The sequence below is a fragment of the Rhinoderma darwinii genome, chromosome 4, assembly GCF_050947455.1.
Source record: "Rhinoderma darwinii isolate aRhiDar2 chromosome 4, aRhiDar2.hap1, whole genome shotgun sequence".
In the NCBI taxonomy this organism is placed as follows: domain Eukaryota; kingdom Metazoa; phylum Chordata; class Amphibia; order Anura; family Rhinodermatidae; genus Rhinoderma; species Rhinoderma darwinii.
The window spans coordinates 311,664,729-311,680,249 of NC_134690.1; the positions used below are offsets into that span (position 1 = coordinate 311,664,729).

The 15,521-nt window shown below is 42.8% G+C and overlaps 1 protein-coding gene across 2 annotated transcripts in view; it reads right to left on the minus strand.

Moving 5' to 3' along the window:
• The window catches only part of AHCTF1 (AT-hook containing transcription factor 1), a 224,478-nt gene that overhangs the window by 108,781 nt on the left and 100,176 nt on the right, over nt 1–15,521 (minus strand). For both annotated transcript variants that reach the window (XM_075862729.1, XM_075862728.1), the window contains exons 21-23: nt 13,907–14,094; nt 13,648–13,792; nt 12,399–12,530 (exon numbers count right to left, since the gene is read on the minus strand). In XM_075862729.1, the coding sequence (XP_075718844.1) occupies nt 12,399–12,530; nt 13,648–13,792; nt 13,907–14,094 (465 nt within the window). The remainder of the gene's footprint in view (nt 1–12,398; nt 12,531–13,647; nt 13,793–13,906; nt 14,095–15,521) is intronic.

Here is a 15,521-nt window from a genome sequence, read left to right on the forward strand (position 1 = left end):
TTTTGCTACAAGCTCCGCCCCCGACGTTGTAGCAGACGTGACACACGGACGTCTATTACAAGTACCACCCACCGCTTCCCAGTAGAAGCCCGACGGAGGGAGAGGAGCCATTAACGCTGGGCAGGGTAAGTATTTTTTTTTCTTTCATTTGTTAGCAATTGTGTGAGAAATTGAGCTAGGGAAATGCCGGAAGTTGTTGTTCCCTCCTCTTATACCTCCTCCCTGTAATGTCCTCTGATATCCCATAAGAACATCCTGGGAGTTTTAGTTCTCTCCACTTATACCTCCGCCCTGTAATGTCCTCTGATATCACAACAGTCTGGACATGCAGTCCGGAAGTTGTAGTTTTCTCCTTTTCTACCTCCTCCTCCTGTAAACTTTCTCTGATATCAAGACTCGGCTGGATAGGTGGATGTGGATCGCTTGGATGTCGGCAGTCATCAGTTCTAGTCGGATGTGTAATATATTGCCGATTACTGTTAATATACTGTTTAGAGCTGTATGGTTTACTACTACTTTCTACAGGCTACAGGTTCTGTAGTGGGGCTCCTGATGTATTGTACTACATTTTACTGTATCTTATGAAGGGTGTCTTTCTATTGACAAATGGCATGGGGGTCTTCCCCGTTACGCTTTAGTGCCACAGGAAGGGGCATGTTTCGGCAATGGCCTAGGTGTCATCTTGCATTGCCGATTCCGTTCACCGTTTTTATGTTAGTTTTGTCTTTTAAGTTTTCAATGTCGTACGTAGGCGATATTATGCTTATTTACGAGTACAAATGTCTGCTAGAGTGCTACGACATGTGAAGCCGGTCACTAATAACCTAATATTTGGGGGTTGTGGGAATACCTTTCCCCACTGCAGTGCTAGTTTTTTCTATGAATAATGACTTCTATACCGATTAGGTCCTGGAACATCCGGCGTTCGGGTAATCCACGGAAAAGGGCGGCAATATTTACTTGTATTCGTAAAAGTAACCCTTTTATTATATGCTTGCAAGAGACATCTGGTGCCTGATAAAGTCAGGCTTTTACACAGGCCTTGGATTCAATGGTGCTGTCACTCATTTCACACATCCTATTCCCGCGGGGTCTCCGTGTTAGTACATAAATCCTTACGGTGGGAAGCTGTCAAAATTAATATGGATAAGGAAGGTAGATGTGTTTATACATGCATACATTAAGACTATACCTTTTGTTCTACTGGGACTTTATGTTCCGCCTCCAGCAAATGTGCAGATATTGCATTCGGCGGCCACATTTGCTGCCGCATAACCAAATGCTACGGTACTGGGCATGGGGGACCTTAATTTAGTCTTAGATCCTAGTCTTGATCGATTCAGGGGGGGTTTAGGACCTGGCTCAGCTCCGCCGACACCGTCTATGTTGATTTTGCTGTTTCTTGAAATGGTATGGACAGATATTTTTAGGTATAAACATCCAAATGTGAAAGTGTATTCTTGTCATTCTCTTGGTAGAAACTCTTTATCCCGTGTAGACTATATATTCGGTAATTCCCTCATGGTACCTATGGTAACGGGTATAGCCTATGAGACTAGAGGGGTATCGGATCACTCTCCGGTTGTGTTGCGCTTCCTTCTTCCTGGGCCCCTGGACCCAGTAACTGGAAAATTCATCCATTACCTTGATAGGGCCCCAGGACCGTATACCGGACCAGTTGACAGTTTTTCAGGACACTAACGGCTCGTTTGAGGATCTAAATATCGTTTGGGATACTTTGAAGGCCTATTTGAGAGGGTGCTTGCGATCTATGATATCCTATTTAAAACGCGAGGCTTCTAGGGAAGAGGGCCATCTGGCGCAACAATGTAAAACTCTGTGGAGGAAGGGTATATAGCGAACTCCTCGGACGCTAACAAAAACGCTTGCTTAACAGTGGGACGTCAGTATTTATTACCATTACAAGAAAAAGCGGATAGGAAACTATTTTTTGCTAGGCAAACATACTACAAGCTGGGTAACCAGTCTAGCAAACTGTTAGCTCACTTGATACACAGTAATTCTCACAGTTCGGCTATATTGAGGATCAGGGATGATCAGGGAAGTGACTTGACTGACACTCCGAGAATAGCTGCTCGATTTACTCAATTCTATCGGGATTTATACTCCTCTCAGTCCACCTATGAATGGAGCGATTGTATGTCATATCTGGATAACCTGACTTTTCTACAGCTCGATGAGGCAAGTAGAGGTGTTTTGGAACTAGATATTACCACTGATTAGGTATTGCAGGCTCTGAAGGATATGTCAAAGGGTGAGGCTTCTGGCCCAGATGGGGTTCCCCTAGAGGTATACATTCGTTACTCTGATCAGCTCATTCCCCCGCTATGTTCAATGTACTCCCATGCACTGAGGGTTGGTAAGCTGCTTGACTGTTTTTATGACGCCCCGATGGTAGTTCTGCTTAAACCAGATAAAGATCCTAGTGAATGCCGTTCTTATCGTCCTCTCTCACTGCTCAATCTTGATTACAAATTACTGGCGAAGGTACTGGCCAATAGACCATTCGCATTTTGCAAATTATACATTCTGATCAGGCGGGCTTTATGCCTGGGAGGTCTACCTCTGATAATATACGTAAAGTTCAAATCCTTAGTTAAAATCGGTACTGCGCTGAAGGCTGACTGGGCTATGGCGTCTCTCGACGCGGCCAAGGTTTTCGATTCCATCGAGTGGGCATATCTCTTGGAAACATTATGGAGGTTTGGATTTGGTCCGACCTTCATTAAATGGAAAACAATTCTATATAAAGATCCGAGGGCGCAAATTTTGATCACTGGTATAATGTCCTCCTACTTCCATAGGGGCACTAGGTAGGGATGCCCCCTTTCCCCGCTACTGTTCGCTATTACTATAGAACCTTTGGCGATTCACATCAGAACTCATCAAGCTTACCAGGGGACAGTGCTGGGTTCCCGGGAGGATAGGATTAGCCTATATGCAGATGATGTTATCTTGTATATGTCTCTCGCGAGGGGTAGCCATTGAGGTATTGGATAATTTTGGACGTTTCTCTGGCCTACGTATTAATTGGAACAAATCTTTTTTTATGCCCTTAAGGTAGTGGGCTGGTCGGCGACCGAGTTTGGCTTGCAGGTGGTGTAGTCATTTAAATATTTAGGTATTATTAACAAGGGTCATAGGGACGAGCGTACAACTAATATCATGCCCTTGCTGGAGTATATCAGGCTTAAATTCAGAGTGTGGGGTACACTCCCTTTGGCAGTGATGGGCCGAATAAATCTTATTAAATTGGTCATACTTCCCAAATGTCTATGTCCTTGAGCATGCGGCTACACCGGTATACAAATCTTTTTTTTAAAACACTTCATGCCTTATTCTCAGCATTTATTTGGGGTTCCAATAGATCTAAACTTAGTCTTTCTACTTTGCAACGACCTAAACACATGGGAGGGGTGGCACTGCCGGATCTGTTCATGTATTATTTGGCAGGGCAATTGAGATATTTGAAGCTATGGATAGGGCCTGACCCGTTACCAAATAGGGAACACCTAGCTACCTATTTACACCTTTCCCACCTGTGGCCGGTTATGGAAAGTCCTCTGGGACGTATTAAAGAACTGCTTCACGCACATAAGGTGGCGTTGCAAGTCTGGACGGCTGCAAAACAGATTTATACTTATTCGGATGTGCAGGTGGACATGCCGTTATGGGACAACCCTCTTCTTACTCACTTGTTACAAGGCCTGGCCCCTTATTTTTGGAGTGGATTTGGGGTACACAGTATCGGAGACGTTTATATTAACAATAATGTTAAGTCCTTTACACAAATGTAGGATGATTTCCAGCTTCCCCGAGGATGCTTCTATAGATATTTGCAGCTGCACCATGCTCTTACAAGTCAATATCCCAAGTCAGAACATGTATTCTCACAATTTCCGTTGATAGGCGTCTTTAAATCCCAGGGTCCGCGTGGTCTGATTTCTGCCATCTACACCTCTCTTATACAAGCCAAACTGGCCAGTGGTTTCATTGCCGGTGAAGGATAAGTGGGAGGGATTGATACAGGATCTGACGGGGGAGGACTGGGAAGACATACTTTCTTCTCCACTCTGTCTCACCGGCTGCAAACAATAAGATGATCCAACTGTCTGTAATCCATCAGAGTTACCTTACTCCAGTAAGACTGCATAAAACGTGTAGATACCCTAGCACTGAATGTCATAGATGTCGTTTTCCTAGATCTGATTTCTGGCACATGATGTGGGCCTGCCCGCTTGTGTCTTCCTTTTGGGGGGGAAGTGATGGCAGTGATTGAGGAAGTAGTGCAGCAGCCGGTCCCTTTTTCACCTAAGGTTTGTTTATTTGGGGTGCTGCCTGAAGATCAGTTGCCCTATTTGAGAATGCTCCTTCAGGAAATATTGTTTATGGCCCGGAAAACCATTGCCCTTAGGTGGATGGATCAGAGGCCCTCTAAGGTTTCTAAATGGAAGGCGCTGATTAACTCCGTTATTCCCTATGAGCGAGTACTATATAAGAAAAGAGGGTGTGTCAACAAGTTCTATAACATATGGCAGATATGGTGTGATTCGCCATGCACTCTATACCCCGCATAGATTCACTGATTTGAGAGACCAATTACTGAGACATTGACTAGTTGCTTGTGCCTAACTTTACTTGCTTTCTGTGTAATGTATGGTATACTTTGACGTTTGTTCTTAATTACCAGATGCCCAATCGTATGTGAAAGTGGGGGGCTGATGGTCACATTACGCTGAGTGGGGGGCTGATGGTCACATTACGCTGAGTGGGGGGCTGATGGTCTTCGAGTGGTTTCCGCCTCTGACCATTGAAATGAATAGGGGCAGAAAAAACCTGCGGCGCTCGTTTGGTGCTTTTTTGCCTGTGGTTCTTGCATTCGCTTAAACGACTTAACAAAAATGTGGGCAAAAAAAGTCAAACAAAGCTGTCAATTCAAAATCTGCCTCCAAATTCCTAAAGGAATTTGGAGGCAGATTTTTATTTTCTGCCTTACAAAAACAAAAAACACCCGCTGTGTGAACATACCCTAAGAAAGTAGTGTTTTGTTTTTTTTGTCGTTTGGTAAGGTTGCCTTGAGAATTTATTTTTTTTCCTCAGGTGCCTCGAGCCCGAAAAGGTTTGGAAACTCTGCTCTAGACCATGTGCTATAAAATAACCGCTTTTGGATTTTTGTATTCACAGTAAAATCCTTTTCTCGTTTAATTCATAGGGGGGCACGGCACCATAGGTATAGACCCCTACTACTAGGAGGCTTACACTAGGCAGCTATACCCTTCACAGGCCACACCCTTCCCCTCAGACACTAGTTTAAATAGTTATATTGAGGAAAAAGCAGGAGGAGAAAAAACACAAGTGAAAAGCAACGTCATATCCTGATCCCTACCGGGGGGGGGGGGGGGGGGGGACACGACAATTGAGGGCGGGATCTGTGTCCAATAAGAATAGGGTTTTACAATAGAAATAAACAAATTACACCTATTTTCTTTTTGTCATTAGGGGAAACAGCACCATGGGACATCCTAAAACAGTGCCAGAGGGTGGGCGAAAAGAAGAACCTGCCATGTGACCCGTTCAACGCACAGCAGCTTAGAGTACCTTATGGCTCAGGCCGGCATTAGAAGAAGCCATGGTATGGATCTGGTAGAACTTTGTGTACTTATGCACCGAAGCCCAAGAAGCAGCCTTGTAAACCTGAAAGACTGATGCTGGTACAGTACTAACCAGGACGTACCTACGCCCTGTGTTGAATGAGTGGTTACCCGTAAGGGAAGAACTATACCTTTGGACTTTTTGGAATCCATGATCACAAATCGTATCCAGAGAGCAATAAAAACCTTGGAAGCTACCAGAACCGTATGCGACCCTTCAATAATCACAAACCAAGAGTCAAACAGTCTGAACAACTCTGTAGCAGTCAGGTAGTTGCACACCGCCCTAACCATGGAGCAAAAGAACTATGTCCGCATTGTTATCACAGAAAGAAATAAACCTTGGAGGAGAAAAGTTGGGAGAGTACAAAACACCACCTTGGCCATATGGAACATGAAGGGCGATTTGGAGGAAAGAGCGGCCAATTCAGATACCCTTCTGATGCAAGTAATGGCCACATGGAAGGAACCTCAGCGAGATGTCACGCAATGGCTCAAAGGGGGAAGACTAAAGGGCTCTTGGGACCAGGTTAAGTTCCCAGGGCTCAATGGGATGGCGGAAGAGAGCACAATGCGACACAGCCCATTAAAAGGTCTTCATCTGATTGTGCGGAGAGCAGAGACCTGTCCCTTAAAGGAAAGCTAAGCCAAGTCTCTGTTCTAGGCCAATTTGTAGGAAGGACCAAATCCTAAGGAAAGAGCATATCAAGGAGTGGAAACCACGCTGCTCACACAAGCCGAAAAAAAGTTTAAATGCAATGATACACCTTGGCTGACTGGGGTTTTCCAGCTTTGAGCATAGGCTGGACGAGAGGCTCCGGAAGACAGCGAGACGTTCAAACCTTGGCATCAATAGCCACGCTGTTAAATGCAGCTAAGGTAAAGCAGAGTGCAATAGCGGACCTTGGGAAAGGAGATCCGGTTGCAGCAGAAGAGGCCACGGGGTGTCCGCAAGCATATTGACGAGGATAGCATTCCAAGTCCAGTGTGGAGCCATGACAGAGTACAGGAATACCTGCTGCTCAGACATGCTTGAGAGCACAAGGCAGTGGAAGGTGAAGAGAAAAAGGAGAGTACCCTTCCCAAGAAGTGAAAAGGGAATCTACAACTAGGGCTAGTTGGCATCAGGCTAGTTGGCATCAAGCTCTGGCCAAGTAGACTGGAATTTTGTGGTTCAGAAGGGACGCTCACCTTCGACAGATCTGTAGGAAGACCTCTGGATAAAGCGACCACTCCTTCGGATCCAGTTTCACTGCCCAGTTAGTAACTCCCGGCACATGCACCGCAGACAGATCTGGAGTGTTTTCTTCCACCCAGTACATTAGTGAGAACACTCACATTGCCGCATGGCTCCTCCATGTCCCCTAGGTGGTTAAAACAGGCGACTGCTGTCGAATTTTCCAATGAGAGTTTAAGGAGAGTTTGCCAGGAAAACTACCCTCAGCCCTAGAAAATTGATCTACAGCATAGCTTCCTGCTTCGAAAATCGGCCCTTGGCTGTGTAAAGCCTAAACACCACCCCCCAACCCAGGAGGCTGGCATCTGTCAAGATGACCAGCCAGTGGAAAGGCAGGAAGGATCGTCCCTGGATAATGGCTCTGGATGTCTCCTAACAGAACTGATCCTTACGTACCTGTGGGGTAGTAGTATGGTCTCGCCCAAGGACGCCGGAAACTTGGTCCAATGCGTAAGTATTGCTCACTGGAGGTGACATGTGAGATTGGTCATAAGAAATGGTGTCGAAGGTCAAAACCAGACTGCCCAGCACCCACATGCCACAGTGGATGGAAATGAGAGAATTCCTGGTTTGGATGGAATGGATCATGTTCATTGGGAGGAAGGTCCTAGCTGTCCTAGTATTAATAATCTACCCAAGAAATTCCATGAGTTGAGAAGGGATGAGGAATGACTTCTCTGGAGAGGGCTATCACCAAGAGATAGTTCAGGAATGACAGAAACTTGCCTGGCGCAGAGGAGCGCCATGATAATCGCCAGTACCTTAGTAAAGACCCTTGGGGAGGTAGCCAGTCTAAAAACAAGGGAGACAAATTGGAATGGTTGATAACAGATAGAATGAAACAAAAAAGATACTAGTGAGGCGAACACAGGGATTCCAAGCTGGTACCTGCAAATGCACACAAAACGGTTCAACCTCTTTAGCGCCAAGATTAGACTGACTAAACACGCCCTTTTTGGGGACCGAAGAGGTTCAGTAGAACCCTTGAAAACATTCTGATTCTGGTATGGGAATGGCTACTCCCTGAAATGGATTAGAAGGAATAGCTCTGAAAAAAAAACTGCCATGCAAACTGGAAACTGGAGGTGGTGTTGACCAAAAAAAAAAACCTGAATGGAGGGAGGGCCCAGAATTCGATCTTGTAACCTGGCCACACCACCTTTTCAAAACGCAAGTGTCGTCTACGTGGGCAAGCCATATCGCCTTAAAGCTGGATACACACACACACACACCCTCACACACACCATTTTGCTGCGTTTAATGGCTTTCTTTTGTGTGTTTAATGCGGCCAGATGTTATAGTCTATAAAAAAATATCAAATACAACAGCGTTTTGGTTTGTGGCATTGAGGCAACATTTTAGTCAGTACTTTTCAAAATGCAGCATGCTTTGGGTATGGCATTTTTTTTCTGTCATTTTTCCCATAAGCTTCTCTATAGGATTTCAAAAATGCAATTAAAAAAAACGCTTGAACAAAATGACAATGAAAAACGGCCCAAAAAAAAATTACTACATGTTACATTAGAAAAATGCTAACATTTTTATACGTTTTTATTTGGTGCAGTTTAAATAGAAATTTTCTGTGCGTGAAGGAGGCCTAAGAGGAAAGTCATCGCCCCCTCTTCCAACCAAGAGGGATTGCGTGGGGAGAGACATTTAAGTGGAAGAGGAACAGAAGTGGAGGGCTTTTGGGGCCTAGGGCGTGCATGCCAGGAGGGCTTATTTTTGGAGGATGGTTGTCCAGAGTCAGCCAAAATGCCAGACTTTTTCTCTGATCTCATTGAAGTTGCGAAGGAAAAGAAATCACCAAAAACCTAGAGAAGGCTGTTGGCGTCAAGGACAATTGGTTAGGCTACCCACAGGGAAATTTTGTAATATGAGCTAAACACAAAAAATGGTTATAAACCATACCTAATAGAAATCCCAAAATATGCAATCCATATATAGCACGGTGCCGTTTCGGAGAGCAATAATTCAAAAAGAAAAAAATATATATATTTTCCAAAACATACCAGGCACTCTTTGGGATAAGAATAATTTTGTATAAAGTTTTATTAAATTCCATATAAAAATATATTTTAAAGATTTTTCATATATAAATATATCTCTTTCCTCTTTTATCCATAATACAAAGATTTTTTATAGGAAAAGAAAAGGGTTTGAGAAAACACATTTGTTTCAAACTAGATGTACATAATTTAAAAAAATGTCTCCTGGCCAGGATACCAACACAGACTTTTATAACATTACTTCCATTAATTTATCCCCCTCTAAACACAATGACATGTCATGATGAGATATCTAGGTAATAGGTGTTCTATACATAAGCCATAATCAGACCCATATAAGAGATTTTGCTATAAGAACCGGTTCTGAAGACTTTTTTATCCAGACACCATTGGTCTCCGTTCACACTTGCGCTTTTTTCTTTCTTTCTTCTTTCTTTTTCCTCCTTTTCTAGAAATTTTGTAATAACTAGCGTAGCACGGAAAACCATCCCCCTTAAAGGAACAGTGTCATCACAATTTTTTTTTTAATATGTTAAAGATGTTAGTGCTTTATTAAAAACGTTTATATTTATTTGTGTGTTTGTGTTTTACTTTCTTATTTTTACAATTTTTCTTCACTATGGGGGCTGCCATTTTTTTTTCCATTTCTGTATGTGTCGATTAACGACACATACAGACATGGAATACGGCAGCCACAGTCCCATAGGGACTGCGAACGGGGCCCGTTCCATCCACTAACATGTACGCCGTCTGTGTGGGGACTGCGCATGCGCCGCTCCCACACAGTCCAATTTGAAATGCGCGCCGTCCGGCGCCATTTTCCTGTGGACCGGAAGTCGCGGCCGGACAGTAAGATTACTACTTCCGGTCGCGGCTTCCGGACTTGTGCACTTGGACCAGCAGACGGGCCGGAGGGAGCCGCGGCGGCAGGAGCAGGTAAGAGATTTCTATTTATGTTCGTGTACGTTTACTACTGTATGTAAACCTACTACACTGTGTGTTAGCTCAAAAAATGGCGACACACAGTGTAGGAGGTTAGACCGTTCAAACCCCTCTTTTATCCCGGCACTAGCCAAGATAAAGGAGGGGGGGGATGCTGAGAGCTCACTAGAGCGAGGGCTTTTTACCCAATTTTGCAATGCTGCAATTTTGGGAATAGCTCCATCTAGTGACCAGCAATGGGAAATATTATAAATTAGAATTAATTTATATAATTTCCTGACTCGTGAAAAAAATAAAAAAAATTTGAACAATGTTTAATCACCTACACACTAAATGTTTAATTAAAAAAAAAAAAACATGTTTTTCTGGCAACACATTCCCTTTAAGGAAGAGGAAATTAAGATGCTGCAGAGGTACACGCTCGCAAGAGTAGGGGGGATGTTGGAGGTGTACATGGTGAAAAATCTGTTAGAAGTCTTTGGATGTGCACTGGATCACCTCTTCAGTAACCTCTCACAACTGTGGGGTTACCGGAAATGAGGAAGCAGTTAAAAGGCTTGGGTCACGGCGGGATAGGAAGCTTAGCGTAGAAGACTGCCTGGTTTCCTAGCACCCTCAGGAAAGTATAGATAGATTGGCGGCCCAGACTGCAGATTGAAATAAAACTAAAGTAAAAATGCTGTAGACCTGTAAAAAGGAATCTCAGCAGTTTTGAGACCTCGGAACAATATAAGGGAGGGCATTGTAAAAACAACTTGTCTGTCATGCAAGTTGAATAACAGAGAAACCGATGTTTGAGTCCCCCGCCACGGTGGACTTAAAGGGATGGCGTCATGAAATTATTATTTTTTTAGCATATTGCTTTTAATATGATATGAACATAAATTTTATTTGTGTTCTTGTGTTCTACTTTTTTCTTACTTTTACTTCCATATGGGGGCTGCCACTTTTTTTTTTTTCATCTCTGTATGTGTCGATTAACGACACATACAGAGATGGAATAAGGCACATACATCCCCATAGAGAATGCGAACTGGAGCCGTTCCATTCTCTGCAGCGTACACCGTCTGTGTGGGAACGGCGTATGCGCCGCTCCCACACAGACCAAAACGAAGCTTGTTCGTAGAGCGAAATCCAGTGCCATTTTGATGTGGACCGGAAGCCGCTGCCAGACAGTGAGATGGCGGCTTCCGGCCATACGTTCAAGGAAGAGAAGACGCAAGGAATAAGAGCGGAGGCGGCAGGAGCAGGTAATTTATGTTTGTGTACGTGATGTGTGTATTATGTTCATGTTATACTGTCTGCTTAGCACTGTATCTAATTCTCCTACACTGTGCAGTCGGTCAGAAAATGACGGCACACAGTGTAGGAGGTTTTAAGATTCAAACCCCTCCTCCTGGCACTAGATAGAATAAGGGGGGATTGTGTGAGGACACTAGAGGGAGTGCATCTACCCCAAATTTGCAGCATAAAGCAATGAGGTTGCTTTACCACATTGACCATGCTGCAATTTTGGGAATTGCTCCCTCTAGTGACCAGCACATGGAAATGTTATAAATTAGAATCTAATTTATAATATTTCCTGACTTGTGAAAAAATTAAAAAAATGAAAACGTGTAATCACTTAAATAATAAATGTTTAACTAAAAAAAAAATATTTCTACCAACACATTCCCTTTAAGCGCCACACGCTGCTTTGAATGACAGCTCTAGCAGCCAATCAGGAGAGTGCTGGAGCAATCACTCAGAGCAGAGAGGCAGGGGTGGTAGAATGAAGTGCAGGAAAACTTCACCTTAGTGGCACTTGCAATCGCAGCACCAGAGGGGAAAAAAAAAAAAAAAGTATGTTTACTATTCCCTCTCTCTCCCCTATAAATCGCTGTTAGAAGTTTGGAGGCCTTTAAAACTGCAGACAGACTTCCTCTAATTGGGTTATTTCTGCCTCCTAAGGACATTAGGCTAAAATGTATTAGAACAGTGTCTGTGGGAAGAGTATGTCTGGGCAGAGGCCTATACCCATGGTGCTGTGTCTCCTAACCTCACGTGTCGAAGCGTTTACAGCATAAGAACTTCAGAGTATGCACAGCAACCCAACGATGAGGTGACGCTGCCAGTGCTTGCACATTTAGATGTGGTATTACACATTGCCTATTCAAATGAATTATCTTTTGGTGCCAAGCCTTCCAGAGTGAGAGGTGCTCTTCACAGCATCTGCCCTTTCTTGCGGATGGAGGGAGGACCCATTGGTCAGAAAAAAGATGCTGCAATGAGCAGGTCTTGCTCTGGCATGGCAGCCAAAACCAGGTATATCATAAATAGGCACAAAGTAATTCCATATTTAAATGTGCTGGGTACTGGCAGCTTAAACTCAGCATTAGCAGATAATCGCAAGAGGGGCTACATTTGAAAAGGAGTTTGCAATTCACTGGATAATTCCTTTAAACAAATAGGGTAAATTGAATTATTATCAGTTTAAAATGTTAGACAACATTTTTAAAACCACAATGTTTTCAAAGGTCATCCAAAGAAATGACTTACCATGTGATAATTTTTCAATGACTGGTTTAGCTGCAGTGCTGGGATGTAATTTGCTCTCTGTAAATGATGTACCAAAAGTAGCTCTTGATTTCGCACACCTCCATTTCTGTGCAAAAACTTATGCAAGTAGTCCTACAATTGAAATGAAAACATATTAAAAGCTTAAAGAGGCTCTGTCACCAGATTTTGCAACCCCTATCTGCTATTGCAGCAGATCGGCGCTGCAATGTAGATTACAGTAACGTTTTTATTTTTTAAAAACGAGCATTTTTGGCCAAGTTATGACCATTTTCGTATTTATGCAAATGAGGCTTGCAAAAGTACAATGGGCGTGTTTACAGTAAAAGTACAACTGGGCGTGTTGAAAAGTAAAAGTACAACTGGGCGTGTATTATGTGCGTACATCGGGGCGTGTTTACTACTTTTACTAGCTGGGCGTTGTGTATAGAAGTGTCATCCACTTCTCTTCACAACGCCCAGCTTCTGGCAGTGCAGCACTGTGACGTCACTCACAGGTCCTGCATCGTGTCGGCACCAGAGGCTACAGTTGATTCTGCAGCAGCATCAGCGTTTGCGGGTAAGTCGATGTAGCTACTTACCTGCAAATGCTGATGTTGCTGCATAATCAAGTGTAGCCTCTGGTGCCGACACGATGCAGGACCTGTGAGTGACGTCACAGTGCTGCACTGCCAGAAGCTGGGCGTTGTGAAGAGAAGTGGATGATACTTCTATACACAACGCCCAGCTAGTAAAAGTAGTAAACACACCCCGATGTACGCACATAATACACGCCCAGTTGTACTTTTACTTTTCAACACGCCCAGTTGTACTTTTGCAAGCCTCATTTGCATAAATACGAAAATGGTCATAACTTGGCCAAAAATGCTCGTTTTTTAAAAATAAAAACGTTACTGTAATCTACATTGCAGCGCCTATCTGCTGCAATAGCAGATAGGGGCTGCAAAATCTGGTGACAGAGCCTCTTTAATGCATATAAGTAAACATTCAGATCCCATCTTATAATATTTGGTTTATATGATAACCCTTTCGTACACAAACATATTTTTTCAAGTGACAAATATTATATAAGTTTTGAGATTATAATCAGAAAAGGAAACATTCCCAGTATTGATATTTTTCTTATAATAGAAAAGTTTCTACTTCTTTGGCAAACCCCATTTTCAGCAGTAATTCATTAGTTGTAGCAGTGGTCTACAATGATGGTTATGCTAACTTTGTGTCCTCTTACTTGCTCGGAATCTGTGAAGGTGAGCTTCAGCAAGTCTTCCATAAGCCCCATTTCTTGACAGGTTTCATACATGTGCTTTAGTAGCTCTTCAACATTCAGTCGGCTAGAATGCAGTTTCTGTAGATTCCATGCCTCAAAAAGGTGCCTGAAAAAATTGTCATAGATCAAATAGAAAGCCAGCGCACATTATGAATTCATCCACAGCTATGACCCATTTCATCATACTTATTAAAATGTCACAGTAGCAATAAACCCTTACCTGTTGGCTAAAAATACAGTCATGTGAAGTTTGACCTCGGTGCTGTTGAATATTGGAGGTTTAACCACTTGAATATAACGCAGGGCCTGTCGGTGGTCTCCTTGGCACATTAAAGCCTCTATAATCAGATTGTGCTGCCATGTCATAACTCTACTTGCAGATGGATGGAGAATACAGTCCACTGAATTCTAGAAGTGGAAAAGCATTTATTACGGATTCTTGCTTAAAATATGCAGAAACTGAGAATTCTTTACATATACTTTATGCAGTTTTCATTGCAACGTGAGAAAAGTTTCAAAGAGAAAACAAAAAAACATTCTGAATACCTCTCTATTTACCCTTCTTACTCTTAAAGAATAGATTTAAAAAATTATTGAAGAATGAGAGATGATATAGATATATTATATTCCAAGAAACAGGCAGCACTCCAGAGATGTAGAAAAATGTGCTTGAGAAAGGCTCTATGGAAGAGCTGAAACATTGCTGTTTTGACTGATGGCATAAAGCACATTTTTCTATTTTTGCTACATCTCTGGAGTGCTGCCTGTTTCTTGGAATATAAATTTTGGGTGACTTTGGTCGTGTCCCTGGTGGGCTTGCACCCTCATCTTTATGAACTGACTGTGCGGTTAACATTTTTTTATTTTTACACACACACACTTAATGAATTAAAATATCAAAATGTTAATATATTTCAGTAATTCAATTAAGAAAGTGAAACTCATTATATAGATTCATTACACACAGAGTGATCTATTTCCAGCATTTTTTTCTTTTAACCCTTTTCCCGCATTTGCCGTATGGATACGTTATGGAAAGCTAGTGCTTCCAACTCTTTGCCGTATCCATACGACAAATGCATGGCACCGGCTCAGAAGCAGAGTCAGTACCATCATCGCCGGATATCAGCAGTGTATTACCGCTGAAACCCGGCTGTAATGGCAGGGACCCAAATTAACTTCGATCAACGCCATTAACCCCTTAAATATGGTGGTGGAAAGCAAACGCTGCATTTAAGTTGTTTGCAGCTCATCGGAACCCCAGCAATGACAACCGGATGCCTAATACTGGTCTCCAGGTCTGCCTAGCCCAGAGGTGGAGCTGGAAATGCTTCCGTAGCCGACAGCAAGATGGCGCATGCTCAGGAGATGAGCCGGCATCATTAGCGGTGGATGTCAGCTGTATGTTACAGCTGACATCCACCTGTAACAGAAGGAACCGGAGCTAGCTCAGATTCCTGCCATTAACCCCTTAGATGCAGTGTAAAAAAAGGTGTATAAAGAAAACAAGTGAGAAAACACAATGTTTGAAAACATAACATTCAAGTAATAAAACAAAACACAATCGCCCTTTTCCATTATCAAGTCCTTTATTATTGAAAAAAATAAATAAACCATACATATTTCACATCACGACCATTACGGTGGCGGAGATGCCAAATACGTATGATTTATTTTTTACGTTACGGCCTGGCTATGAAAATATGTTATTTATTCCAAGCGGTGAACACGTAACAAAAAAAAAAAACTATACCAGAATTTGTTTTTTGGTCACTTTGCCCTACAAATATTGGAATAAAAAGTGATGAAAAAGTCGCATGTATTTAAAAATACCA